Raw genomic sequence first — 27877 nt, 5'->3', positions numbered from 1 at the left:
TGCCACCCAGCCCAGGAGCCTGACGAAGCACCAGCACTGCTATCCTTAACTCACAATTCTTTGCACACAACTTCCCACAACCGGCCGCCGAAATTCTGTCTGCAGGCACAAAGGGATGGCAAACATCTGGCTCTGCTCCCCGGATCAATAGATCCCAAAGAGCCCTGATTGCTACAGATTGGATGCTGCAAAGAAAGAGGATTTTCCTCCTCTGGCTTTTGCACATGATTAATAGGTCCTGATACCAGCTGGATTGCCATGGGGTCGGCAGTGAGCTGAAGAGATCTCACCCCAGAGCCTTTATAGGTGTGCCCCACAGAATCACAGAATGACTCGGGTTGGAAGTGACCTGAAGGGTCATGAATCTCCAACCCCCTCGTCACAAGCAGGGCCACCAACCTCCCCATTTAATACTAGAGCAGGCTGCCCATCCAAACTGGCCTTGAACACCTCCAGGGATGGACCTCAAGATGGGCAGCCCCTCACATTGGCATTGAGCACACAGCCATCAGCTTCCCGCACCACTGACTTGGAGCACCCTGACAGCATGGGAGCAGCACCCCATAGCAAACCATTGCATGGGGAAGAACAGCCTGCCCAGCACTGATCGCCATCACTTAGAAGTTTAGAAATACATACATACATACATACATATTTTCTTCTGGAAAGTACTTCCATTCGTGTAGCCCCCGCATGCTGGTTTGGTGTTGGAGGGGAGTTAGAGGCTGCTGAAGCAGCAGCAGTGATTTCTCCCCCATCCACCCACCTACAGCAAAAAAAATGCACTGAAATATTTGCCTCCATCCACGGGAAAGGAAACATAAAAATGTCCCCGAGATGCAATTTTTTTTTTTTTTTTTGGTATTATTTTTTAAAATCTGATTTGGGAAACTCTAAAACACCCAGAGCAGGAGCACAGTGAGCGCTGGGACCCTCGGGTGCCATTCTGCCCAGCTCACCCCAGCCCTGCCCAGCGTCCCTCCATCTGTCCATCTGTCTGCCCGTCCGTCCCGCTGCCCTGAAGCCTCCACGTGGCGCAGGCGGTCCCGCAGGATGAGCATTATTACCTCTGTCCCCATTTAGGAGCAATCACATGACAAAAATGAGTGCAACACCGCGCAGCTGAGCAGTCCCAGGGGCTGCTTGGCCCTGCCCAGGACCGGGCCGTTCTAACAAGTTTTCCCTTCACAGCAGCATTTGTGGGTAGAAACACTGCACGATTTAAAGGGTTTTTTTGTTATCTGTGTGGTTGTTTTTTTTGTTTTTTTTTTTTAATTTTCTGTTCTGCCTCCAAACATTTGCTTTAAAAACAAGTCGAACTTAAAAAAAAAAAATCGCTAATGAATCACAGTTCCTAGCAAATGAGCAATTGCAGTTGACACAATGAATTATGCCTGAAGCAAGCTGGGAAGCATATTTTGCAAATGATCTCATCCACAGGCAAACCTGGCATGACACTTGATTTGCTAAAAAAGACACAAAGGCTGTCAAAATTCCTGTCACTTCACAAATAAAGTCAGGTAGAGAAAACCAGCAGCCTCACCCTCCTTAGCATGCTTAACCTATTTCTCAGTTTCTGCGCTGGCTTGATTAAAAAAAGCCCTGCACGGCACACACCCTGTAGGTGTTTCCATCCCGAGGAGCAGCAGCTGAGCCCCAGTGGCAGTGAAGCTGTGGGGTCCGGGTGCTGGCAAAGCCGTGCTGGCTGCAGCAGGACGCAGCGCTCTGTGCCCATTTGGGGCTGTAGGGAACTCGCCGTTCAGTTTAATTTCCTCCATGCTGAATGCTTGAATGAAATGAAAGAAAATGCAACTAGAACCAAAGAAATGCAGGAAGGAGGAAAGAAAAAAAAGAAATAGCAATGACAGCACAGCTCTCTTTTCAGTTCTCTGCCCTTCAGCATCACCGGACCCATTCCTCCCAGCCCACTGCTACAAAGCTGCCCGGCTCCAAAAACCTGGGCTAAATCCAAACGTGTGGCTGAAGCCTCATCCTAACCCCATTTTGTCAGGCCCGGGTATTTTTAAACACAGGCATTGTACCAAGCAAAGCAGCAGCACGGTCGCATCGCCGCTTCACGGGGCTGTTTTGCTATGTTTATCCACAACCCAGTGGTTCCACACAATCCTTTACAAAGCGTGCTCCTATCGCATCCGAGCGCCGTGCACCGATTTAAGTGCTATTATGTCAATAAAGGCTTTCAAATAAAGTCTGTATCTGCAGAGCATGCAGCCCCGCGCCGGCCCTCCCGAAGGCCTGGCAGGGAAATCTGACTTTATAATAAGGAGCTCTAAAATAAATATTTCCATTCCAGAACCAGAGGGTTTGCATCCTGACTCGGATGAGCACAGCCGGGTCCGGAGGCTTCTCTGCAGCAATTCCTCTGCAGTGCTGCAAACAGAGCATCCATGGGGGAGCACAGGGCAGAGCCAGCCCTGATGGGGTGCACTGGAACTCTGCAGGGTTTCAACATGTGAGGATTTTTCCTGCCAGGATCGCCTTAAGCGGCCTCTGCAAAGCTCAAGGAAACCCCTTCAAGGTTATGGGGCCAGTGGTGATTTTGGGGCAGCTATGTTGGGCCATTCTGCAGCCCATCTGAATGTGAAGTGTGCGTTGTGCCACACTGCCTGCCCTTAACAGGATCACAGAATGGCCCGGGTTGGAAGAAACCTCAAGGATCATGAATCTCCAACGCCCCCCGCCACAGCAGGGCCACCAACTTCCACATTTAATACCAGACCAGGCTGCCCAGGGCCCCATCCAACCTGGCCTTGAACCTTGACCTCCAGGAAGGGGGCATCCACAGCCTTTCTGGGCAGCCTCTTCCAGCTCCTTGACGCCACATGCAGAGCACCTGGTTCTGCATTTTACTGCAATCTGCTTTCTCTCCACCTAGCCAAAATACTTAGCAAGCGTTGGAAGTTTCCTTCCAGAGATTTCAGCCTGAGAAACCCCTTTAACATCCACGTATCTCCACTTTACTCCTACAGAGCCTTAATTCTAAGACCTCTACAGGAGAATAAAGGAACACACGGTGCCCAGAGCTCCTTCAGTGGACGTTGGAAGGACATCCACTCTCAGGAGGAGGAGGTCAGGATCCCTCGTTATTTCATACGTGCTCCTTGCTGCAGACCAAACTGCTAATACCTGCAGTGCCCACACCTTGAGGTTATGTATGTACTGTCCCATAAGTGACACACATCCAGCTAATAAGCAGCTCTCAGCTTACTTTCTTCCTTCCATCTGCAGGGATGGGGGGGGGTGAGGGGTTCTCCTGCAGGAACCCCGGGGGCACACAGCTCTGAGAGCCCCCATGACACAGCCCTGCACTCCCTGGGAAGGCAGCAGGAATTCAGCTTTGTTTACTGCTTTCAGCTCCTACTACTGTTTAATATTTCAGCCGGGGAAGGTGCAGCAGTGTGCCAGCGCGTCAATAACGCAGGACACGAGGCAAACACTTGGCAGGCACGGAGCACATCAAGCCGCCCGCAATCTCACAAATGCCTCCTGAAAGGAGGAAACACACAAGTGAATATTCAAATTAATGACCCAGCATGTAATGGAGACTTCGCTTTAAGTGATTCTGTACTTTGCCGCTAATACGTATGGGCGAGCCCGGCGCGGCGGAGCACACAATGTACCGCTGTCATTTTCTTTCCCTACAGCAGGGAAGATGTTTAGAGAAGTCCTTGACACAGCGAACGCACTTTTAACTACCGCCTGCCGCAGACCGCCGCGCACCCCCCGGCCCAGCACCGGGCACGGCTCCGGCTCGGACCCCCAGCCGGGGGGAGCCGCGTGTGCCCGCCGACCGCCCCCTCCCTCCCCCCCGCTTCCCCTCGTCCCCTCTCTCCCCAGGCCTCCGGTACCGTATCCCGGCCACAAGGATGGGGAGAGGACACCGGGGAGGAGACACCGGAGGGGGACGCATCGCCCTCCCCTCGCCGAGGGGGCAGCGCGGGGCGGAGGAGCAGCCGGCTTAGCGCACGCCGCGTCCCGCAGAGTCCCCCGCAGCCCCGCTTCCAGCTCTCAGCCCCGGTTCCCACCCCGCAGCCCCCCGGGCACAGCGGCGCCCACCTGCGGGGCTCCGGCCCCATGGACGCGCGGCGCGGCGCTGCTCGGCCTAGCGGCGGTGCCGGCTGTGGCGGCGGTCCCGGCGGCGGCAGCAGGAAGTGATTCCAGCGGCTCCTCACATGGACTTTCCCTGACCTCGCCCAGCAGCGCCGGGCGCCGCAGACAGGCGGCCCCACCGGGCCGGCCCCGCCGCGGGGGGGGGAGGAGGAGGAGGAGGAGAAGGAGGGGGAGGAAGAGGAGGAGAGGGGCGGGGGAGGAGGAGGGACCACGGGCGGTCCGGCCGGGGGGCAGCGGGCGGCGGGCACGGAGCGGCTCCGAGCTCGGAACGGGGCCGGGGGGCACTTCTGGGTGGGAGAGAGCGGCATTACCGCCCCGCTGCTGCCGAGGCTCCGTTCGGAACGTTGATGTAAAGGCAGAAACAGAAGGAGATAGATAGAAAAAATAAAAATCACCGAGGGAGGTGGAAACGGTCAGACTCCAAGCACGCTGTGTCGGTGGCACGGAGCTGCTATGCAGAACGCCGCTGCCATGCGGAACCTGCCGGGTGTCGGAAAGGACAGAACGCAGCGCAGCAGCTCCGGCTCACGGGGGGGGGGGGGGGGGGGGGGGGCGGCGGGACCCGCCGAGCTCCGCGTCCTGGAGCCGCGCTCCCGAGCCCCGACCTTCGCCCAGCCGCAGCCCGCAGTGCCGCCCCGGCGCCCCAGAGGAGACCCTGCGGGGTTCGGGGCTGCGGGAAGGGCACCGCGTTCCCCCCGATCCTCTGCACCATTCCCCCGCCGTCAGAAACCTGTGGAGCATCACACACAAAAGCGGGATTACCCGATGCGGCACTTGGGGAGGAGGGCGAATTTTCATTCCGAATGTTAGTCCCCAGCCTCAAAAGCCTCGTTTTGCTTTCTCGTGTCTCCAAGCCCCAAATATTAAGATCGGTGAACCTATTTGCACGATCAAAGCGAGCAGCGTTAGCCCCGTGTCTTCTAAATAAATTTCAAAGGGATAACAAAAGCCCCTTTAAAGTATGAGCCTCTTTCTGTCTGCTTTGCATGCAGGATTGTGTCAGAACTTCTTTGGATCTGGAAGTTTCTCTCCTCTCACGCATTCATCATTTTGAGGCTGCCTTAAAATCTGCAGAAAAATGTCCCCATATCTTAAAAACCAGCATTGGATGCTCAGAGCTGCTCAAGGCTGAGGAATTTCATTAGCACTCGACACTTTAAAAAACAGTGTCAGGTCAGGACAAACACATTTCCTCTGCTGCAAAAGATAAAATCTCCTTTTTTTTCTTTTTTGAAGTGATGTACGAGAAATATGTCCCAAACTGCATTTGGACATAAAGCAATCATGCCCTTATGAAGATGTGACACCCCCTGCTCCTCTCCCTGCGTCTCGCTGAGGACCATCAGCCCTCCTGCACCTCCTCCATGCTCCAGCATGTTCCATCATGTTCCATCGTGTTCCAGCATGTTCCAGCACATTCCATGGGTGCAGTGGGGCTGCAGGGGCTGTCAGCCATGGGATGTGTGCAGGGCATCCCATTGGAAGCACCACGTGTTTCCAGAAAGCACCCTGCTCCCCTCAGCCATGGACTTTTAAAGCATGATCTGTGATGGAGAAAGGAACATTTCTTAAGCACCATTTGATGGCTCGCTATAGCTGCAGGGCCTGAGAAAACGTGTTTATTTACTGCTGTGCTGAATTTAATGCAAAAGATTGGTTCGGAGAGCAGAGGAGACAAAATAGGCAGCATTTTCCATAATGTCTGCAAAGTGATTTCGGGCTGACGAAAATGTTTTCTTTCTTTCTCTTCCCTGAGCTTCTTCTTTTTTTTTTTTTTTTTTAATCAAGCACTTCAAATTGAAGAACGGCTTGAGGGCTGAAAAAATCACTTGATAAAACACCCAGCATTTCCATTCGTGCAGGAGATGTGCTAAGTGAGAGCAGTGTGGCAAAGCAGCAGAGGCAGAACTGCAGGACATGGCAGGACCACACCAGGAGCCACAGACTGCATGCCACTGAACCCCACTCCTCAGGCATGGTGAGGTAACATCACACCCATGCTCTGAACAAACCAGGGAAGGTGGATGCACTTCATGGACACGTGGCTTCCTGGCAAACCCCACAAAGAAATGATCCACCAATGTGTCCGGTCCTCATCCCTCGCTGTGTGCTGCAGGGCCATCTCTGCACAGTGGAGCTGTGCCAGCTCAGGAAGGGACCCTGGAAGTAATGCACAAGTTTGGAATTCTGTAGGAGAGCTGCTTTGTTAGACCTTCAGAGGGCTCTGAGAGCAGAAAGGCTGCCTCGTTCAGACACCTTGTTGCAGCTGGAGCACACGTTTTGTTTGGAGGCAGAAGAAGTGTTACCTGCCTGTACCAATACACAGAACCAGTTCTTGTGTTGTGCTGTGAACTGTGATGCAGGCTGGAAAGGAGAGAAAATCACCTGCTGCCAGGAACCTTCCCTGCATGGCACACGTAGCTGACACTCTAGCATAACTGGTGCTCATATGAGAGGGCACAACAGCTGTATTACTGCCATACGGAGTCCATTGGCATGAACACACCATCAGCAAGCTGCAAAGCAAAATGCATCCCAAACCCTCAATGACATGTTCTATTCATTCATGGCAGAGTGATGTGCCTGACAGGGAGCTGGGGTTTGCTCCAAAGGCATCAGCACAGCCAGCACAGGGCCGTCCTCCAACACTGCCCTGCATGGGGACAGCCCTTGTGCAACAGCCAGCCGAGGTGGCACAACCAGATTGCAATAGCTGCTGACTTCTCTAAGCACAGCTGCTTACATCAGGCAGGCAGGCTCAGCACAGGCAGCTCACTGTGACACACGGTTGGCACCGTGAGAGCAGCGCTTCTTATGACTACAGCCACGCTCATTGTTTTACATGAAGATGATTGGGAATAAGTTAAAACAAACACAAATGGGAGTGTCTCCAAGGGGTTTGCATTGTCCTCGCTGAGCTGGTGGAAGGTTGCATGTAAAAAGGCTTTGCTGATTTGTAAATACAGAAATCCTTGAGTTCCCATCATGAGAATTGCTCCAGAAGTGCCCGGTGCTGCTTCTTTCCTTTCAAGGCCTCTGGAGAGAGGAGGGGACGGCAATAACAAAAATAATGCAGCATTGGCCTTTTCAAACAGGCACTCCTTCTGTAATGGTTCGGTGACTGCCGAGCGGTCCCAGGAGGCGTTTTCCCCTTGGTAAACTCCCATCCCAAGAGCTGATGCCTGCTGTGCTGCTTTCCTGGACCCTGTGCTGGAAGGAAGCCCCGCAGCTCCGGCTGCTGCATGCAGGCTGCAGGCACCTCTCCCAGGAGCAGCATTAAAATAAATTTTTCAGAAAAAAGATCTCCTTTCATCTTGAAGATGCAAAGTGTTGGTGGATAGACACTTCTTCTTGTAAATGATCCTGATGGTTAATTGCTTTGACTGCTCAGAAATTGTGTTTAATTTGACTTGGCACCATCCGCAAGATTAAAATACCTTTGCTTTCAGATACTCCTTCCGCACGCAGGGACCCAGCTGCTCGACTTTCTCTGAGCTGAGTGGAAGGATGCAGCCCTCAGCCTGCTGCCCAGCCCCAGTGCTGCTGAGCCCCCCAGCGCCCTGAGCCCCAGCAGCAGCTCTCTCCTGTCCCAGGCACTCACCACTGCTATAAGAGGTCTTTACAATCTCTTCCCTGGAATGCTAGAGCTACCTTAGAAAATACACTTAGCTACAATCAACCCAACTTCTCCCCAGGATAAATGTTCCGCACCATTTGTTCTGTGGAGCTGATAGAGGGCTTTTAAATGGCAGCTCAGGCACAAAGCAGATCGCAGAGATGACCTCTCCTACCATCCAGGTGCACTGCACACAAAAGATTTCCAAAATGACTGCTGCTGAAGCCAAGCCAAAGCTCTCACTATTTTCCGCACAAACAGTGTGATCTTATCATGGGAGCCATGTCGGGGCCCACGCATTGGCACAGATCCTTCACTGTTGTTGGGAAAATCTCAATTTGAGGGATTGCACAGTAATAATGATAACTCCCAAAAGTGAGTTGCTGCTTTCTCAGCACGGAGCCCAACCCAAGCACAGTCAGCACTCGATGCATAGGGCAACCTAAGCGATGGCACCACAGGGCTGCCTGGCCAATGCTATAAGCAGTGAGAAAGCTCCACCAGCCTGAGATCTATGGGAAAGTAGACTTCAGCCTATCCATTTTCAAGAAGATTTCCCACAATAGCATTGAGAGCTTTTGTTTCCCATTGTCAGAAGACTAATTTCTGACAAGATCCTCATTAGCAGCTCGGCAGCAACACGACATCCCACTCATCCATCGCCGCAGCCCAGAGCTCCTTTGGGTGCTGGCAGGACAGGCTCACCACAGCCCCCCAAAGGAATCAGAGAGAGAGCTTTAGCACAGAAAGCATGGAAAAACCCTACCGTGATTTACCCACACCCAGTTCAATAAACATTAGATCTGGTGGCATTTGTCGTTTTTTTCATCGCATGCTCGATTACGGCTTCAGTTATTGCTCAAATGACATCACTCCTGGCACAGGGATTGATTGATTTTTTAATGAATATTCATATGGCATTTCAGCCAGGAGTAGGCATTAATATTCCAAGAAAGAAGAATGAAACGTACATCCTAATTTAATGAATGATTGTAAATATGTATCTGATGGATAATGTGACGATAAACATTTTAAAAGGCATCCATAGTCACCTCTGGGCCTTCCTTGGGAACAAAGGATGCAGGCAGGGCAAGCAGGGTGAGGCCAAGGTCTGACTGGGCAACTCCAGAGGGATGCTTTCAGCCCTGGGGTTCTGCACCCGTGCCTTCAATGACTGAGCCATGGAATTATTGCTATTACGTTATATATATGGACAACACTTCCTGACCGAGGGTGGTGGGGGCTGCAACTGATGGGAGCGAGCTGCTGCCTCCAAAGCTCTCCAGTGAGGAAGCAAGAGTCAAAGAATGGAGAAAGCAGGGAACTCTGTGTCCCCACATCCCCATGCCACAGCTCCTCTGCAGAGCCCTGTCGTGTTCGAGACGCCTCACCATGTCACGAGCGGTCCCCACACATACATATATTTGTCAGACACTCTTCGGTAGTGTCCCTGCTCCGAGTGCTGATGCTTTGTGAAGGCAACAGTTGTAGTGCTCAGAGACACGCAGCAGGCTCAGCTCACACTGCTCCCAGCCCAGCAAAGCGCTACGGCACAGGCTTGGCACATGGCTGCCCAGAGCCCACGGCCATGCATTTAATTTAACTACACGCCTGGTCCCGTGGGGATGGCACACACCTAAAGCATCTCCTGGAAGAGAGGCTTAAATCAGGGCATTGCCATCAAAGTCGCCGAGGTGACAGGCATGAAGGCTATTTATACCCGGCGGCTCTCTGTTGTGCAAGGCAGAGAACAGCCCCTTCTGCTGACACAGCACAAACGCCTCATCCCCACGTGAGATGGAAAAAAGCAATACCCGAAATTTGCTGCAACCTTTCCAGCACTGCAGCTACATCTGTGCTGAAATCCCCCCTGGATTGAGGAGGAGGGGCCGGGACCCCAGTGGTGCTGAAGTTGTTTTTCCTCCCCTCTTCAATCAAACCAACCACTTGCTATTCCTCTCAGTAGCTGGCAGGGAAGAAAGGTACCTTTGCAGGCCAGCTCTGCAGAATGTAAGCTAAGAGAGCAGCCAAGGAAAATGGCTCTGTTCTCCCCAGCTCTCTGGATTGCAGCCCTGCAGCCAGGGCCCTTGTTTGCACATCACAACGCGTGGGACTGAGTTTGCCGATAAAAATATATACAAAGTTATGCTTGGTATGGAACAAGCAGGCAGTAGCTGCTGAAGACTTCACAACATCCTGCTGCTGGCTCGCCTCCAAAATACCAAAACAAAACAAAATTCAGTTGGCATCTCAGCAGATTGAAGCAAGTTTTCTTTTTGCAGCAACTGCTGAACAAACGTTTCGGTGCTGTGCCACCTCCCCCGCCCCTGCCTTCTCCCCCGAATCATGTGCTGGGAGGATGCAGAAGATGCTCAAGGTCGCGGGCGGCAGTGCTGAGCTCTCTGCTGACAGCCCTCACAGGGCCCCACGGACCCACAAACACTGGGATCCTAAGAGCTCAGCCCAGGGATGTGGGGCACAGGGAGCCCACCAAGGAAGTGCAGCAAGCACAGATCAGCATGTGAGCCCTTGTGCTCAGCTTTCACACTAAACAAGCAACCCCTTCCTCCTGCTGCTACCCCAAACCCGCTGCTCAAAGCCAGGCTGGGAAAATCCTGCAGCCGCAGCTGGAAATGAGGGACTCAAGGATTTGACCTCATATTTCTTGTGCCACACACTGACTCAAGTCGGTGTACATCTTCTCAAGTCGGTGTACATCTTCGGTATGAGCACGCATTGCAATTTGACCTTAAGGGCATCGCTTTCAAATGTTTTATTTATTTCCCCAAGAAGAGTTTTGTTGGAGAAGAACACAAAGTGAAATTCTGACCTTGCTGGAAGCACTGCCTCCAGCAGAACCAGTGTTTATCCAAAGCTATAATCAGGTTACAGGTCTTGGTTCAGCTTCTAGCTGATGCTCCACGCTTTAGAGGAAGGCACCACAAACCCTATAGCTCTTTTGTGCACGCCCAGCGTTCCCAAAGAAGGAAAAAAGCAGCATCTGTCCCTCCCTGCCCTCTCTGAGAAGCAGTTACGGGCCTTGAGGCGTGAGATTTGTTTGCCCTCATTGTAGCACATTGCTAACAAGTTGTTACCGATCATAAAAATTATCCTGTTTTCTCAAAACCAAACTGCATTCATCCTTTTCTGAAGGCGTTCACAGTGTGTGAATATAGGCATCGTTTAAAAAATCTCTGTGGAAACAGAGCCCTGCTATTGCAGAGCAATGCACAGCCCTGCTTTGGGACAACCCTACATCAGGGGTGCAGCTGAGTGTGGCCTGGCTGTGCTCAGCCCTGGGCAGCAGCCCCCCAGCGCTGCCATGGCTGCTCTGCAGCCTTCACAGACTTCACACTCTCTTAGTACAGTGTCTTAATCAGTACACTGAATGCTCTCAGCGAAATGCTGCCTTCTTCTGTTTATTTGTCACAATTGATGCTCTGGTGAACAGTAAATGGGAAATGCGTTGGCAAATCAGTGCTATCAGCTTGGTTTCTTAGGAAGGGCTGCAGCACAGGAGAACTGCTGGACCCTCAGTCCTAGAAGCTCAGCGAGCTCCCCAAATCCTGAAGACATGTGAATCTCCCCTAAGCTGCACCTAGCTTAAGCAAGGAATTTCCATGGGTTTTGCTAAGATCTCACCTCTACAATGGTGCCAGTGTGACCATGCAGGCTGCTCCCCTCGCCCCAACACATTGCACAACGCCAGCTTCACATGGAGGAGAAGGAAGTAACAGCGCCCGTGTTGCACACAACTGTAAGCAAACACATTTCCAAGAAACTATTAGGCAGCTTTCATTTGAAATTTACATGAAAAAAAAAAAAAAAAAGAAGAAAAAAAAGAGAAGAAAAGAAGAATTTTTCTTGGCATGGAGCAGCATTCTATGAAATTTGGATTCCAAGTGAAATGCTTCCAGGCAGGGACAGAACAGAGCTCTGTGCCCTGGGCCCTACCAACACCTGGGATGTGACCGAGTGCTGCTCCTTCCCTTGAGCTCCTTCCTGCAGAGAACAGGCACGAGTGGATCCAGGGCTGCAGCAAAGCAATGGCAGCTTTCCTGATATACAACACTGCAATTTATGCTGTAAACCATTGCTCAGTTTTGGAGGCAAAAGGAGATAACAGTCTTCTGGAAAAAAAAAATATCTTTGCCCATCTAAATTTTCCCCATTACTGAGCAAATGGTTTGCAACAGCAAATTTATTCCTCCGCGTCTCCGGTGCTCTTTTTTGTTTGAAGCAGCCCCAAACAGATTGCGATTTTCTCTAACGGATTCACCATCTGGGAGATTTTTCATGCAGCTCCTTTCCTCAGGGGGAGCAAGCAGCTCAGAGGGGAATTCCCAGCGGAGAGCAGGATGCAGAGGGATGGGTGGTTCATTTAATTAGCATGCATAATCCCCACGTCCTTACTCAGGCAGAACTCTCAGCAGGGCCAAGGGGAGGCTGATTTTGTTCTCACAGAGGAACCAGCTAAGGACTTTGGTATTTGTCTCTGGGTGTTACACACAGCATTTTCCACGTGAGGGAACGTTGGCCCTTGCAGGCATTGGGGGCTGATTTACTGCAGCCCCCACAGCTCCATCCCACAGCACTGCAGCGCAATGGGGGACGTGGGGCCCTGAAGACCCTCAGCTCAGAGCAGCACTCAGCACAGCACTGAGAACTGCCCAGCATCTTAAACCAAACACTTTTCACCGACTCATTAGTGGACAGAACTTTGCTTTGAAGTGACATTTTCTGGGCACGATGAGTGCTTTGAAGCGGGAAGACAAAATTAGCGCAGAGAGTTGGCAGGTGAAGAAATGAGAGGGTTTTTTTTTTCTTTTTTTTTTTTTTTTTTTCCCCAGGCAGCAGAGCTGTCCAGGAGCTATGGAAACCTTGTTTGGCTAAATACAATCATGGAAAGTTAACAAGGCTTCATATTTTCCAGCAACTCTTCCCCAGAACAGCGTGCTATCTGCGTGTGCTAGAGCCTCCAGAACAGACAAACCATTCCTGGAAGTAAACGTGCCACGCTTCTCTCTGTGCCTGGTAATAGATGCTGTCTCCTACAGCCCCAGAGGGAAAGAAACAACACCAGCAACTAATGAGAGCCCTGGGAGGAATCACAGTGAGCTGCTAGTTGGGCAAGGCCTTACGGCAAAAGCTCAGTGCCTTTTTGAGAGAGGAGGACCCAGGCTGCCCCCACATCAGAATGAAACCAGCATCACGGGACTGAATTGCTGCTTTTTCTTCATAAACAATCAATGCATCAACATGGTATAAAAAAGATACGTTTAATGTAGGTGGCACATTTCATACAGGATTTAGCAGCGCCCCAAACACCAGCTGTTGGCAAGTTCTGAAGAGTTAACGAGGTGAAACTCCAGCACTTCAGTGGGCTAACAGGTCAAGCCACCTTGCCACTGCAAACCACTATCAGCCCACACAGTGCAGATGGACAGCTGGCACCTGGTGGCTCCGGGTGGGCAGGGGTGTCCAGGGGGCTGCAAAGGGGCAGGGCAAAGCTGGCACATGTCTGGGGGACGTGCTCCCCCTAATCCATGTTTCTAGGTTTTTTCCTCATTACTCTTAACCCCATTTTTAGCAACATTTAAAGCCCAAACGTGGCAAGAAAACAAACAAACCCAACCACATGAAAGGGAACAAACTAGCTGCTCTCATCATCCAGGATGGAATCAGTGTGAAGGAATGCCAAAAGGAACATTTCAGAAGATTTTAAAGTTACAGCCAGACAGCAAGACAGGAAGGCAACGTACTTCAGAGCCGGATCTGCCCCTTCCAGCATCGACTTTTGGAAAGAGCAAAAAAATTCCCAAACATAAAGGTTCCCAGTGGGGCACAGTTTGCAGGTCCCCACTTCACAGGATGTTTCTGGCAAGTGACAGTATTGGCCACTTGTTGGGCTCTTGAAAAACAAAAAGCCAACCTCCTGCCCCTGTTTCCTTATTTGTTGTATTCCAGCAAGTTGTTCCCGCCTCCCTTATTAAAAATGCCAAGTTTTTCAGTCGAAATAAATGGGGAAAATAATTTAAAAAAACAATTAAAAAAATGATACTCCATAGCAACCATCCAGTGCTGCCAGCAGCCACATCTCTGGCCTCTGCTTACCGTTACTCGCACGTGCTTAGCACTCCTCCTGCCCTGCTGCACTTTGTGCTGGTAAGCAACTCACAGAATCTCAACTGCTTCAGAAAATATATTTTGGCAATGTAGTCCTGAAAGCTTAAAAAAAAAAAAAAAACACAACCCTCAAAAACACCAAATTTAAATTCTGAATCATTACCAAGATCTTACTTATTCTGCGATCTCCTGGGGATGCTGTGAGGTTTAATTAGCTCTAGTTGGAAAATGCTCTGAAGAAGTGCAGTAAAGGTGCCAAATGCTGCTCCACTCACAGAGATCTAAAATGTTCAAATTATTGCATCGTAAAACAAATCATTTGAAAATTAATTCCTCTTCCTTGCCAGCATGACTTCAAAGGGACCTCACTTCCCCCACCAGGCCGGGAGCATCCAACTGCCCGAGCACTGCTTGGTGTCTGACCACTGCTAACAGCCAAGACTGAGAGTATTTCCAACTTCACACTGCCTCCGAGGTCTCCTCAATTATTTAATCTTCAAGTTGTCTACTTTCGTGGGCAATTGCACTCGTGATTTGGGGCAATCTGACTAGACATTAGGCTATGCTTGTAAAGAAAGAATGGGGAAATCCTCTGTCTTGTAGGCAACCTATCCCCAAGCTCTCTTGGCAAACATCTGGAGAGTTGGCAAACACTACTTTGTGGTGAGTTGATGAGAATACCTACTTTTTCCTTCGTGTGTACTGTAGAAACTGAACACAGAGGGCAGATGGGCAGGCTGCACAACAAAGCACTGAGGTGCAACAGAGCCTGTTGGTTGGACACTGCTGCAGGAGCAGGCAGCAGCCAGAACAGGCTGGGTGAGGAGCACTGCAGCACAAATCCTCCTTTCACCCATTCAAGTCACTCGAGGTAGAACAAGGTCCTACCACCACACCTTCAGCCTGTGTCTGTGCTGCTCCATCTACCAAGTGCACAGGATCTGGCACCAGGGGGCTGCTGGGTGCCTCTTAGCACACAGCAGGCTGTTTGCTGGCAGCTGCAACTCACGTTTCCTGCAGAAATTCTCCAGCACAAAGCTGCACAGTCCACACAACCTGAACTGCAGCACCCCAGACAGACAGCTGTACTGGGCTGGGAATTACTGGGAACTGCCCCTACCTGCAGGCAGGCTGCAGCTGGGACCTGCAGGACATCAAGGCCCCGTGGACCACAGTATGCTCCCAGAACAGAGCTCTGGGGAGCTCCACAGTTACGAGAAAACTACCAGAAACTGCAGTCTGTGGCATACATTATACCAAGCCTTTCTTGCAGAAATAGCCTTTGGTTCCCACAAGGCTAATCTAAAGTCCACAACCACCATTGTCCATTATTTATTCAGCTCTATGTGTCCAGTTTGCATTATATTACATCATTATTGTAATGGTTGATAATGAGATAATTTCTGGTTTTGCTTTAGCTTCAGACAGAAGCTTTCCTATTTTGCATCAGTACAGCTACAAATCAGAGTATGTGAGTGAAAGGCTTCAATATGCACACAAATACTCACAGGCTGAAGCACTGAGTGTTCTCTCCTCTGTGCTCACTGACTTTGCTCTCAATTCTCTCGCATCTCAAACTAAAGACAACCAGGGAATGGCCACATGTTTCCAATCTTGCTTATTTCATTGCCTCCAGTGATTTCAGTGGAGAGAGGGGAAAGGATCAAAATAAAACTTAGGCCAAGATCTGGTCTGCTTAACTGCCTGCAAAGGAACAATCCAAGATCTTCACAACAGACCAGTAAAACTAAGCTTAGTGCTTAATTTTCTTCTTCAGCTGTGAGGAAAGTTGCCCAGTGACACCACTCACATTGCAGCAAAGATAGGAGAGAGGGCTCTCTGTAACTGTGGGGAACAACCACTGCCCCTTCAGATTGTGCCCTCAAGTTCTCCCAGGTCTGACAGCCTCATCTCCTCGCTGTCCATAAGACAGAAGTGCTTCCATGAGAAAACTGGATCTAATCAATTCAGGGAAGAGTGGAACCAAACACCAACATCTAAACCATTGCAATGGGTTTCCATAATCACTGCAAAAAATGGTAACAATATTGCTATGACTGGGAATCCTCAAGAGCACATGACACTGAACACTGCTCCCATCACTCCAGTGAGTTTGTTCTACTGGGGTAAGACTCAATTACTTGGCATTAATTGCCTGAAAAGGACAAAACCATTCAAAGCTATATAATCACATTAAAGTGAATAACACGATACAGGGGGTTGAATGCAAGCCTTGCATAATCTAAAAAATAATAATAAAAAAAAAAACACAACAAAACCAAAAGCACAACAGTCTGTTGAATTTGGCCCCATATTCTTAGTTGGGAATATGCAAAATGCAAACTACATAGAGAAAGGATAGCACTGGTCTGGTAGAATACATATTACATGCCTGAGATATGAAGGAATGTTTTCAGAAAAAGGATAAAAGACTTTTTTCTCAGAACGTGGGGCACAAGGTTTTCTGGATTCTGTGCTCCAGAAAATGCGCTGCCTTTTCCATGCCCACAGGAATACCAGAACAGCAGCAAGGCAGGCTCCTATGGACTAAAAGAAATTGATATTAACTTGCACTATGCAAAGAATGAACACCCAATCAAGTGTTGCACTTTGATCATCAAGATGGCACCTTAACCCTTACAAAAAAAAATAATACAAATTCCAGAGACAAGTACATTAATTTATCAATAAGAAGTAGCACTGATAAATAAATTAATTTATATAAAAAAAAAGAAAAGGGGATATTGACAAATTCAGGGGTGGAAGAAAAGTCACCTTCTTAGCCCACATGCGCTTGTTTTTATTTACATATCCACAAATACCATGAAGCACCATCCCAGCCCCCCCACTAGCAGCATGGTCACATGAATTCCATAGATGAGCAGTTCATTCATGAGGCTGAAGTCCACTCGCCTTCGCCCCAGTAAGAGGAGGATGATGGAGAGTTTGTACTGGAAACGCAGAAAGATCCGGATGCCAAGGTACTGAAGGCAAAACAAGATAGAGAGTGCCACCCAGAGGATGGAGGTAAACAGGCTGCAGCTGAAGTACAGCAGGAAACGAATGAATCCGTACATCCATCGGGATTTGAGATAGATGTCAAAGTTGTTGTACTTGGTACGCACCAAGTGCGTGGTCCGCACCGGGCCGCAGGCTGAGTGCAGGCAGGTCGTGTGGGGGCCGTGGAACGAACGGACCCGGCGGGGGATGGGGATTACAGGCATCAGGCACCCCACCGGTCACCGAGTCCCAGTGCAGGACTTACAGGGCACATATCAAATGTCATCCATTAACATGGAACAGCTCCAGCAGCCTGGGAACGCTAAGTGTTTGCTGAGTTGCCAGGATGGAAGAGACCTGCAGGAAGGCAGAGAAGGAAGACACGTTTAAGCAGCCCCAGCAGGAGGACACGCAGCAGGGCAGGCACTCCCCAGCTTGGCAGTTAGATACAACTCTGCCTACAGTTTACCCAGGCCAACGTGCAGAAATACAATCGTTTCCACCATCAGCAAGTCAGATCCCCAGAAGCAATGCAATGAGTAGCGGGCAGCACAAGTTACAACTTGTTACAAGTTTTACAGTGCTAGTAAAGGAAAGAGGAAAGCTTCATTCAGGGATTATCGTGGCTAATTCACAGGCTGTTAATCAACAATTAGCAACCCCGCAACAATCCACCCATGCAAAAAGTCATATTAATGCATGTGTTTGGATCTTTGCAGTTGTTTTGCCTTAACAAAGAGCTCTCCAAATGCTTTTTCAAGTGAATTTTACAGCCCAGGCACAGTGCTGATCACAGATCTCTGCTCACGTCAGAACCTGGCAAAGCTTCATCAAATAAACTGAAAATAATGGAAGGTCTCACAAGAACAATGAAGCAATCATGTTTTTCACACTCCACAGGATGTACCTCCCCCTGCTTAGATGAGCCCTGTGGTCTCACTGTCATTGCATCCAATGGCAAGGCAGCATTTCAAAGATAGCAAACAGTTTATTTCTCCTTTTGTGACCTGCAGAGATAAATATCTCAATCTTGTGGAGTGTTTAGGATTTATAATCTCAACATCCTTCACGCACTGCTGTTATCAGAGTGATGAGCAGCAGCCCATTAGCTGCTCTCTGCTTCACCCCAGGCTCACGGTGTTCCAAATTCCGGGAATTATGAAATAACAATGCATGCATCAGATCATACTAGAAAACAACAGGGACTTCCCAGCCTCCTCACACGCCCAGGCATTCAGACTCTTGTTGAACATGAGATCCTATGACTGTTAAAATTAAAATCAGAGTAACTTCGAAGTTACTTCAGTAATATTTACTGGCCCCAGGTTCCAATTCCTTTCCCTTTGATGCAGAAATCTGTTGACTCTGTATGAATTGCACTGATAAAGAAGAAAGTGAATCAGTGTATGAATAAAGAATTTTGGAAATTAAGGTTTGTTCTCAAATATCAAAGATATTCTTGTAGTTTTAAGTGCCTCTCTGCTATAATTTCCTGCCTGTAAAAAGGAAATGCTGAATAGCTCAGAAGTGCGTTACAAGAAGGTATTTTGCAAGGCACATGAAGTGGATAGATGCTAATCTGACATTGCTTCAAAAAACAAAAGGTTTTTGTGCCTGGAGCATGGAACTGAACAGCACAAACACAAGAAGAGCTCTCAGCAAGACCACACCTGTGTAACAGAGAACTAACCTCCCTTGCATAAGCAACAGTTTGCTCTGGGGCTGAGCACACTGACTCCATGTCTGGTTTCTGTTTTAGAAGAGGAGTTTTGGTTATCTCTGATAAAACCTTTCAACAGGTGAATCCAAGAGACCTCAAACAGCTCAGCTGCAGCCACTCAGGCCTTCCGAACAGCAGCAACTCACTCTCATTTACTGTGCCCACCACATAAACAAACAAACAAACTCCATCAGGTTCGTGTCCTCAGATAAATACCAAATACTAACACTGTCACAGCCAAAAGCAGAGGGACGTTGCACAAAGAAGAAACTTTCAGAAACATTACATTGTAAATGATGCTGTCATCCACCCAGCAGAAGGTCGGAAGTTCGCTGCCGTTTCTGGGTGCCACTTAATTCTTGTAACAAAAGAGTGAAGTTCTCCTGTGACACCTGGCCTCCTAGGAAGAGTAAAAGAAATCGCTAAGGTGCTTCACAGACTCACAACATTCTACACATTGATTGATCTAAAAGATAAAAGGAGAGATTAGTTTTCAGTGTGCTCATTTTGAGCGTTAGGAAGCTCAGAACTACGAGGCTTCTCCCCAGATATGTTTAAACCCATTAAGATTTTAAGAAGGCTCACATGCTCAGTAAACCACGCAGCACAGCTCACTGATACATGCTGAAAGAATCACCTAATTGTACGCAGAGCCAGAAGCACAGACAGGGATGGGAGAATTAGGGCAGCATTACAGGTAACGAGCTCTGGCCTGTCACTTCCTTTGTCACAGAAGCTGCTCTGGTATGAAACAACACAGTGCACACACACTGCCAGCATACAGAAGCAGGATACACAGAAGCAGGCCCAATCCATGCGGAAGCGATGCATCCAGACGGCTCGGCACCCGTCTCCCAGGCCTGCTGAAGGCACAGCACCGCGAGGCCGGGCACGCAGCTCTCGGCCCAGCCGTGCCGCCGCCACCCCGACAACGCAGGATGCCGAAGCGCCGCCGCCCGGTGGGCTTCAGCTTCAGCCCGCCTCCCTCCGAGGGCTCCCAGCAAGGTGAGGGCCAATGACAAATAAAGGTGAGCGCCGACCGAGGAGCGCCAGAAGGAGGAGAAACCCAAACTCCTCCTCCATCGCGCCCAGCCCGCGCCGCTCGGGAAGGGGCCGCGCTCCGAGCCCCCAGCCCGCCGCACCGGGGCACGGGCCGCCGCCCGGGCCTCCCTCGGCCCCCGGGCCCGGCCTCAGAGCGCGGCGAGGCCTCGGCGGACGGCAGCGGCCGCAGCGGCGGAGCGAGGCCCGGAGCGAGGCCCTGCCCGCCGCCTCCCCCGCCCCGGGGCGCCGCCCCGCGCTCACCGTCCTGCCCATGGTCTTTCGGCGGGCGGCAGCCGCCGAGGCCTGGCGTCCCGGGCCCGGGCTGAAGGAAGGCCCGGGCCTACGGACGGGCGCCGCACCGCGCATGTGCGGGGAGCGGCGGCGCTCCGGTTCCGGCCGGTGGCGGCGGCGACGGCGGCGGGAAGGGAGCGGCCGGGACGGCGCGCGGCGATTGCGTCATCACACCGCGCCACGGCCGCCGGAAGCGGGAGGGCGCCGCGTTGCCCGGGCAACGTGAGGGCGGTGGAGGGGGGGGGCCTCAGGGCGCGGGGCGGCACCGCCGGGCCTCGGGGCGGGGAGAGCGCGGCGGGTCCGGCTGCCCGTGTCGGTACGGAGCTGCCAGCCCCGTCCTGCCGTCCGTAGGGCCCGCGGCGCCTCGTGGAGCCGCTCGGAGGCGGCGGGCCCGCCTTGCTGAGCGAGGCGAAGTGACAAAAGCCGCTCGTCAAGGCGAAGCCGGCCTTCAGCGCTCGCCGGGCGGTGCTTCGCAGGGCAGCTCGGCCCGGACCGCTCACGTATCGCGGCTCACCCGGCTGTGGGCTGGGCTGAGTCCACGAGGTGCAGGAACAGCCGCGCTACGGAAATCTCGGGATTGCACATCGGTGATAATAAATAACCTGCAACAAGAACGGGGACGAGGTTTCTCAAAGTCACCTTTCAGGGCCCAGAGCGAGGCTTTGTGGCTTGGCTCACGCGTGAGATCCCAGCGCGCAATGTGCACCACAACAAGGGCTTCTGGGCGGCCGAAAAGGCACCGAAAGGTCCTTAAACACAAACAGGAGGAGCCCGTTTCAGCACCAACACAACGAGACAGAAGCGTTCTCCCTGGTGTTTCCTCTTAGATTTAATTAGGGATTACTTTCTGTAATGGAAAGAATACAAAACTTTTGTTTTATTGGCCCCCTGCCCCGCTTGCTCTCTAGGCATTACCACAGTGGAAAAACATTAAATAATAATAACTCAAGCCATCTGCCAATAACAAGACATGCTGCACGGCTCAGGCGGTTGAAGGCACCCGGCCAAATCCCTCCTTGCACACCAACTGCCTGCAATGTGCTCCCCCTGCTCCCCCAGAGCATTTTTGTTCTGCAAACACAATGAGAGGCCCGGAGGCACGGGATGAACATCAAGGGAGAATTACATCCTAACAAATTGCCCTTTCTGCTCTCCCACATACCTTCTGGTGGGAGGGAGAAGGGGAGGTGCGAAGCTGATGCGTTTTCCCAATAGCATGAAATGGGAACATCTGTTTGGTGACTGAGATTAGCGTGAGAGCCACGTTTCATTTATTTTTCTCCATCATCGCCTGTAACAGGGAGCCAGAGATGGGAATTACAGCCCAGGCAACAGCACTATGAGGGTACTTTGGTCTTACTGGCTTGGAGAAAGATGGGGATGAGGAAGAGAACGCTGCTGAATGCAAGTACTGCAAACAGGGGGCCTTGGCATCCTGCAGGAATCCCCCCAGGCAGACAAAGTCTTCCATGGCCTCCAGCAGCACTCAGACACCTGCACAGCACAACCCCAGCATATGTGCACAGGGGGTGACACCACAGCGTCAGTGCCAAGACCACCCCTTTTCATTTCTTAGGTCAGGATGACAAAAAGCAAGGCAGCAGTACTCAGTTTTCAGCCTGAAATACGTTGACCTGCTTAAATGAATACATGTCTTCATAAAAAATACGCAGTCCTTGGGGCAGGCATGAATTGAAGCTTTGACATTCAAAGAGGTAAAAGTCTGTGCTTCAGCCCAAAGAGAACCCGCCCCCAGCACTCCAGCAGGGCTCTGGGTTGTATTTCTTTCCTGTGCTAATTTTACTAAAGACACAACTCATATTCCTGTTGATTGAACAGTTTTGTGTTGACAGCACTGAAGATTTGTGATGAAACTTATCATCAGCGCCGAGAGCGGGCCATTAGTACCAGTCACAGTGGCTAGCTGCTGCTGATATATTTTATGGCACGCTCCAAAGACAAACATACACATTTATATGTCACTTGTTGCAATATAAATGCTAACTTGTACTTCTTTCAAAACTTTTAATGAATTGTATACATTTCATGAGATTTATAGCGTGAACCAAACTGCTCAAAACATTGCTTTAAACATATTTGTCACTTTGGCAACAGAACAACAAAAATCTGGAAGGTATTGCGTTCAGAAATAAATCACAAATACATGCATCCTAAAAGAGTTTATTTTGGTCATTAATAGTTGATGCTCCCTCCCCCCTCCCCCAGCTCAGGATTTAAAGTTAAATTATGCAAAATCAAAAACAAACCTTATAATACTTAATCAAACATGCATAAAACTGTCAGGACCAAATAAATTCTCTCAATTAACTTGCTTCAGATTGTGATTGCATTTACTAATTTAATCAACACTAGAATAATTTGGAGAGCGGGTAATGATAAATTGCCATGGTGCTGCACATGAAGAGCCGCCACTGCAGCGTGTGCTGAGACAAGAGTGCAAGAAGTGCTTGCTAGGCTGGGGGCAAGGTGTAGTAGCAGCTGAGTTGTCGCAGTTATTTTGCAATGGAAATGTCTTACTCCCATTTTTCTGGGGTGGATTTTTTTTTTTTTTACCAGTAAAAAGAAAAAACACGTCTCATAGATGGCTCTTTTCTGAACAAATCAGTGTTCGCCCATGGAGTCATTCTCCTTCCAATCTGGGATGAATTTAGAAGTGAAACATTTCAATGCAGGCATTTGCTCCACTTTTTCTGCTCAGTTTGTGAATGAGACCTTTAGCTCTTTTTAGCTCTGAACACAGGGCCGAGGCTGCAGCTTCCCGTCCTGCTCTTCAGCTCCAATGCACTCCTGGAGCTGGAGTAACAGCCTCGTCGTGCTGAGATGTCCTTTAGCTCCGTCCTTTTGCACCTAGAATGAAGCTGCTCTTACAATAAAATGGATCCGACCTCTGTCTAGGAAAAGCTTTCAATACTATTACTTGTGGAGGGCTAAACATCTGATTTTTGCAAGCATAAGCAAGGTTTTATGGAGAGGTTCTTTTACAGGTTAACATGAAGGAGGCTGTGAAGTATTCAACCCTGTGAAGTACCTGGATCTCCAAAAATCAAATCCAAAAATCCCTATCTGGTCCATTACCTTTCTACATCTGTTTTACAAAACATAACAACGTCCATATAGTGACTGTGGGAATAAACTCATTGCAATGCTCTTTCTCTCCCTCTTCCCCCACCCCTTCTCTGCAAAATGTACTTCACAGAGGACAGCTTATTTTTGTCACCTTTTATTTGAAACAGAGGTTGTGCTGTATGAAAGTACAGCTCTTATACCATTTGGTCAGCAGCAGAAATAAGTGGATACTAACCTGTGTGTGCTGAAAATAGATCCAGTATACAGCTCACAGTTTTCCTTCAGCGACCCAGAAACAACTGCTTGCACGTGACTCTGCAGCCTTAGGAAGGTCTTGTAGCCAGAATTCCAGATCTTAAAGACAATAACATGTTGATGTGAGATTTCACAAGCTACCATTCATTGCTGGTTACCTCTCATATCTAAAATCACCATTCCAAACCAGCAGCACCTGTACAAACTCCTGTAGGTTTTGCTGAAGCACTCTGTAGAGCTGAAATATAACAAATTGAGGAATTAATTCTTTCCTTTTCCTTGAAGGAGATTTAGGGTCAAGTCTCAACCTTAAATTTTAAATGTAATCGATCTCCCAACAAATCTACGCTGCAAAAGCTTGCAAAACAATTTTTCCTTATTACTCCTTTCCAGTTCTCATCTCTTAGCTTAAATGTCAGCTTTAATCAGTTTGAAGAGGTTTGCATGTGGTAAATAATAATGCAAGAGATTAGACTAATCAAATAAAATTCCACGTAGCAGAAAGCAGAACTAATTCCCACTCCTGCAGCGGTGCTGTATCAGCTCCAGGGCCCTGCAAGTCAGTGGGGCTGTGCCCACATTGGCTCATGGGGCTCTTTGAGCTCCAGCAGCTGTGAGCAGAGGGATGGAGCACTGCCCTGCACCTCAGGAGGTGAAGCAGTGGTTGTTTGAGATGCCGGAGTCACAGCAGGAGCCAGCTGCTCACATATGGAGGGGGAGAAGCTGTCTCTAAAACAAATGAAAATGGAGCTAGCTGCTTTGCTGTGGACAGGACTCCTGCCAGCGCTTGTTGCTGCATCACACCGGGTAGCTCTGAGCTGGCTGATGTCAGAAACAGCCCAGCATGCATAAAGCTCTCATGGAGAAGCATCCTTACTGTCTCCTGTTCATTTCTGGGAAAGAGCAGGCATGTGGGACAGGTGAAGAGAGATTGAGCAGGGACAGATTTCCATTTGCCCAAGCTGTGTTTCCCCAAGCTCCCCCCACACCCTCAGCCCTCTGCTGGGAATCAGTGCCACCATCCACTGCACATCAGCTAAGTGCCAAGTTTAGAGACAGCATTCATTTTTCTGAGATTCACAAAAAGCAGCTTTGCTACCATTTCTTCTGCCCACTTCCAGAGCATCACTCAGTGCCCAAAGCCACCATAGCATCAACCTCAGCACCAAGGGGTTCGCTATGTCAGAATTCCTCCTTTGCACTGGGGTGCGTGGAAGGCATCGATGCAAATTTTCCTCTCCATCTTTCCTCTTTCCCTTATTGCATTTCTCAGACCAGCAGGTTAAGCCTCCAGCTCGCCTCTCATCCCGCATCCCCGCCGTCCCAGGGTTTGGCACTGCGCTGCGGTCGCGCCCCGCCAGGCGGAGCTGCTGGCCCGGCGTTGCGGCGGCTCTGAGCTCCTTTCCCCCCTCCCACGATCACAGGGATCGGGACCAACTTTGTGTCCGCTGAGGATTCGGCACCGTCCGTCCCAGGGAGAATGTGTGCTCAGTGCGGAGCAGCGCCTTGCTGGTGGGTGGGAGAAGCTCCTGGAGCTTCGTGCCTTGTAGGAGTCTGTTGGACATCGCTTCTGTTTGGGCTGTGTGCTGTGAAGGAGGTAAGGGCTTTCCAGAATCATTACACTAGCAAGCCTGGTGTAATTTGTATCAGCCTTACAAATAATAATAAAGAGTAATAAAGAGTAATAAAGGATTTATCAGATCATCTTCAAACAAACCCACATTTAAAAGCAGCGTCTTTTCAAACACAAAAACCACTGCAATGGTCTAAGGCAGATTCCTCTGTATGTCAGAGCACAGCTCTCTCCTTTTATTTACCCCCAGACCGGGGAAACGTGGATCTCCGTGACAAGTTGCACTTACCTCCAAAGGGAAAATCATTTTATCAATGCAGAGAGTACAGAAATAAGAGCTGTAAGCATTGTTTCCAAAAAATGCAACAGTAACAGACACTCAATGGGCACATTTGGCCATTTTTCAGCCTTGCTTTTTTCAAGAGCGTTGGCACCAGCGAGCCAAGCGACCCCATCAGCAGCCACTGCCAGGAGGCAGCACTCTGCCCAAGGCTGCTGCCAGCTCTGTGGGGCTGGGAAGGGACCCATGATTCACCTCTGTTCTCCCCAGCAGCCCCAAGTTCATCACAGGCAGAGCAGCCCTCAACTTCACAGTGCAATGTTTTGCCAGCGAGAACATGGAGGAGACAAAAACCCAAAGCCCTCATCAATCACAGCCCAGCTCCCGGTACAATTAGCAACTTCTATTATCTTAAGAATGACACTTGTAGCACAGAGCAGAGCATGGTGCACCTTGTATTATAATACAGCTTGCAAAAAAGGGAAGGCTTGAATTGCATTAACATTGCATTAGATTCCCATGACTTTTTATATCAGCACTTGTGAGTTATTTATGAATTCATTTATTTACAAGGACAGCCCTTTCTGCATTCAGTTGCCATGGTTCCTTTAACTCCTGTATCTTATTAATTCTGGATGTTATGAAATAAATATAGAACAGAAAATCACCTGGTGCCATTTCTTTCTCCATTTTTTTTCTTTTTTTCTTTTTTCCAGTTTGATTCCCTGTGTCCTGGGCAGAAATGCCTCAGCACCTCCCTGCAGCCCAGGGATGCTGGGGCTGTCCGGGATGGAGGATGGTCTTACAGCCAGGATCCCAAAGCCAGCATGCTGGAAGTGTGTTGTAATAGAATTCCACAAGAAAATTAAATCAATTACCGAGTCTAATAAAGCTCTCAAGGTTTTTAATTAAACTAAGTTTTAATTAAAGCAGTATGAGCCCATGCTCCTTTGATATTCTGCCTCAGACCCCAGAGGATTGCGACTCCTTTTGGTAATTTACATGGGCTGGATCAATCACGAGAGGCACACAAATGTGAGAACTTTGTCAATTCCATGGGATAGAATACTGAATGCTGGGAAGCAGGGAGGCAGATGAGGTGGGAGAAAACAGCAGTCTGAGCCAACCCCATAGCAGGAGATGCCATCACCCAAAAAGGGAGCAGGGACAGACAAGAGCCAGGTCACCCAACTTGCACATCTGGTAAGTGGCCCCAGGATGTTCTGCCTCTATTTTAGTCTTATTTTGTACACAATATGCCCCAAACATGCTTTGTTTCTTAAGGAGATAAGGATCTTTACGTAACCCATTTTTCCTTAACGTTAAGTCCTTTGTCAGGATTAAAGGATCCTAAAACATCTGTATGGGCTTGGGTGACAGATGTGCAAAGAAAGCAGCCTGAAATAACATGGAATATTAACCAACTAAATGAGGTATTTAAAAAGTAAAAAGACCCTTTTGCATTCTTACTTACAGCTGATTCCTGGCCCTGGCTGCACAATGCAGGTGGTAAGAACAGTGCTGCCATCCTCTGTGACTTCCATCCCAGCATTTGTGCCTGATATCTCAGATGTTACCCCTCTTTTTAGTGGGGACAGCATCAATTTCTCTGCCCCAATCTATACCACCTTGCTCAGGGACACCTCATACATCCCCTCTTAGCACCCTAAAAAGAAGCACATGCAGTTCCCCCAGAGTTGCTTTTGTAAGCTCTGCATCACTTTTGCCCAGCTGCTGCTCCCACCCACCCCACCCATTTAATGGGCATCTGCTGGGCAAGGCAACTGCCCTCCTTCTGCCCCCCCCCAAATGTTGCTGCACACCTGGGCAGCATGCTTGGAAAGGAAGGGCAAGATGGATGGATGGATGGATGGATGGATGGATGGATGGATGGATGGATGGATGGATGGATGGATGGATGGGAGCGCCCAGCAGCTGCCATCCCAAGGCCTTTGCCAGTAACTGAGATCAAACCTAATTCAGATGTGACCCCACAGATCAGGTCAGAAGCACCCCAGAGTGTTGAGCAGGCTGCCAGCAGCCCCCACCATTCCCACTTCCCGGCCCATTTCCAGCAATCCATACTGGCCCATCCGTCCTGGCCGTGGCCAGCTCCCAGCCATTACTGTGATTACTGGGGGTCGTGAAGTTCAAACAAAAATGTCAATTTTCATCTGGAAGAATGGTCCCATTTTAGGAGCAAAGGGATTTCTTTTCTCTCTCTCAGAGCCCCCGACTGTGAAATCATTGCTCCCTGAAGGCTTGCAAATTTCTGGCCAGCGAAAGGTGCCAATAGCTCCTGAGCCAATAAAAAGATTAACAAGGGTCACTGGTGCTTCCCTCCCTGGCTGCATTCGAAGGCTCTGGGGCCTATTTTGAAGATATTAACCGTTGCCTTTACCTCCTGCACGTTTATCACAGGGTTCAGGTCTGTATGGATTTATCGATGAGATGTTGCCATCAATCTCCCCAGCAGAGTGCCAGCCCTGGAATCACCTGGGTGACATCACCCGAGAGGGGGCACTGAGCAGGGACAGGAGAAGGAAGATTGAAATCACACAAAGCAGCTGCTGGGAGGGATGCAGGCAGGGGCAGGAAATGCTTCACACAAAAGGCTTGGGGTACAGTCTGCCCCACATGCATTGATTTGGGTTCAGGACGCAGCCCCCATATTGAATATTTCCTGTTCTGGAGAAATTTGAGATAGGTCCCTATAGCCTGGCTGCAGCCTGGTGGCACTGTGGGGTGGCACAGCAG

The 27877-nt window shown here is 49.8% G+C and overlaps 2 protein-coding genes and 1 long non-coding RNA gene across 13 annotated transcripts in view; all 3 read right to left on the bottom strand.

Annotated features, from left to right (window-relative positions):
* NACC2 (NACC family member 2) overlaps positions 1–11491 on the bottom strand; it is a 41278-nt gene extending 29787 nt beyond the window's left edge. The window contains exon 1 of one of the 3 annotated variants that reach the window (XM_090121028.1): positions 11390–11491. The gene's annotated coding sequence lies outside the window, so the exon portion shown is untranslated. Of the gene's footprint in view, positions 1–4077; positions 4256–4526; positions 4549–11389 lie in introns of those variants that run through there. The other 2 variants (XM_090121031.1, XM_031601880.2) reach the window with 2 other exon arrangements.
* Positions 11492–14956: 3465 nt separating this feature from the next.
* On the bottom strand, positions 14957–20068 carry TMEM250 (transmembrane protein 250). 9 transcript variants are annotated; one of them, XM_090121033.1, is made up of 4 exons: positions 19896–20068; positions 18880–18993; positions 17736–17880; positions 14957–17230 (listed from the first exon to the last, which is right to left on the bottom strand). In XM_090121033.1, exon 4 carries the CDS (start codon positions 17095–17097, stop codon positions 16678–16680), a length of 420 nt encoding a protein of 139 aa, XP_089977159.1. In that variant the 5' UTR covers positions 17098–17230; positions 17736–17880; positions 18880–18993; positions 19896–20068; the 3' UTR covers positions 14957–16677. The 9 variants fall into 9 exon arrangements, with proteins under 9 accessions (XP_089977159.1, XP_031457738.1, XP_031457733.1 ...); XM_090121032.1 differs by having other exon boundaries at positions 14958–17230; positions 17781–17880; XM_031601871.2 differs by lacking the exon at positions 17736–17880 and having other exon boundaries at positions 14958–17230.
* A 1629-nt stretch (positions 20069–21697) lies between these two features.
* LOC116234340 (uncharacterized) lies at positions 21698–26826 on the bottom strand. The gene is made up of 3 exons (XR_004168112.2): positions 26595–26826; positions 23248–23366; positions 21698–22793 (listed from the first exon to the last, which is right to left on the bottom strand). It is a non-coding gene; the product is annotated as an uncharacterized LOC116234340 (long non-coding RNA).
* Between the last annotated feature and the right edge of the window lie 1051 nt (positions 26827–27877).

The sequence above is a fragment of the Phasianus colchicus genome, chromosome 19 (genome assembly GCF_987193195.1).
Source record: "Phasianus colchicus chromosome 19, bPhaCol1.hap1.1, whole genome shotgun sequence".
Lineage (NCBI taxonomy): Eukaryota > Metazoa > Chordata > Aves > Galliformes > Phasianidae > Phasianus > Phasianus colchicus.
This window is presented reverse-complemented; position numbering and strand designations above follow the sequence as displayed.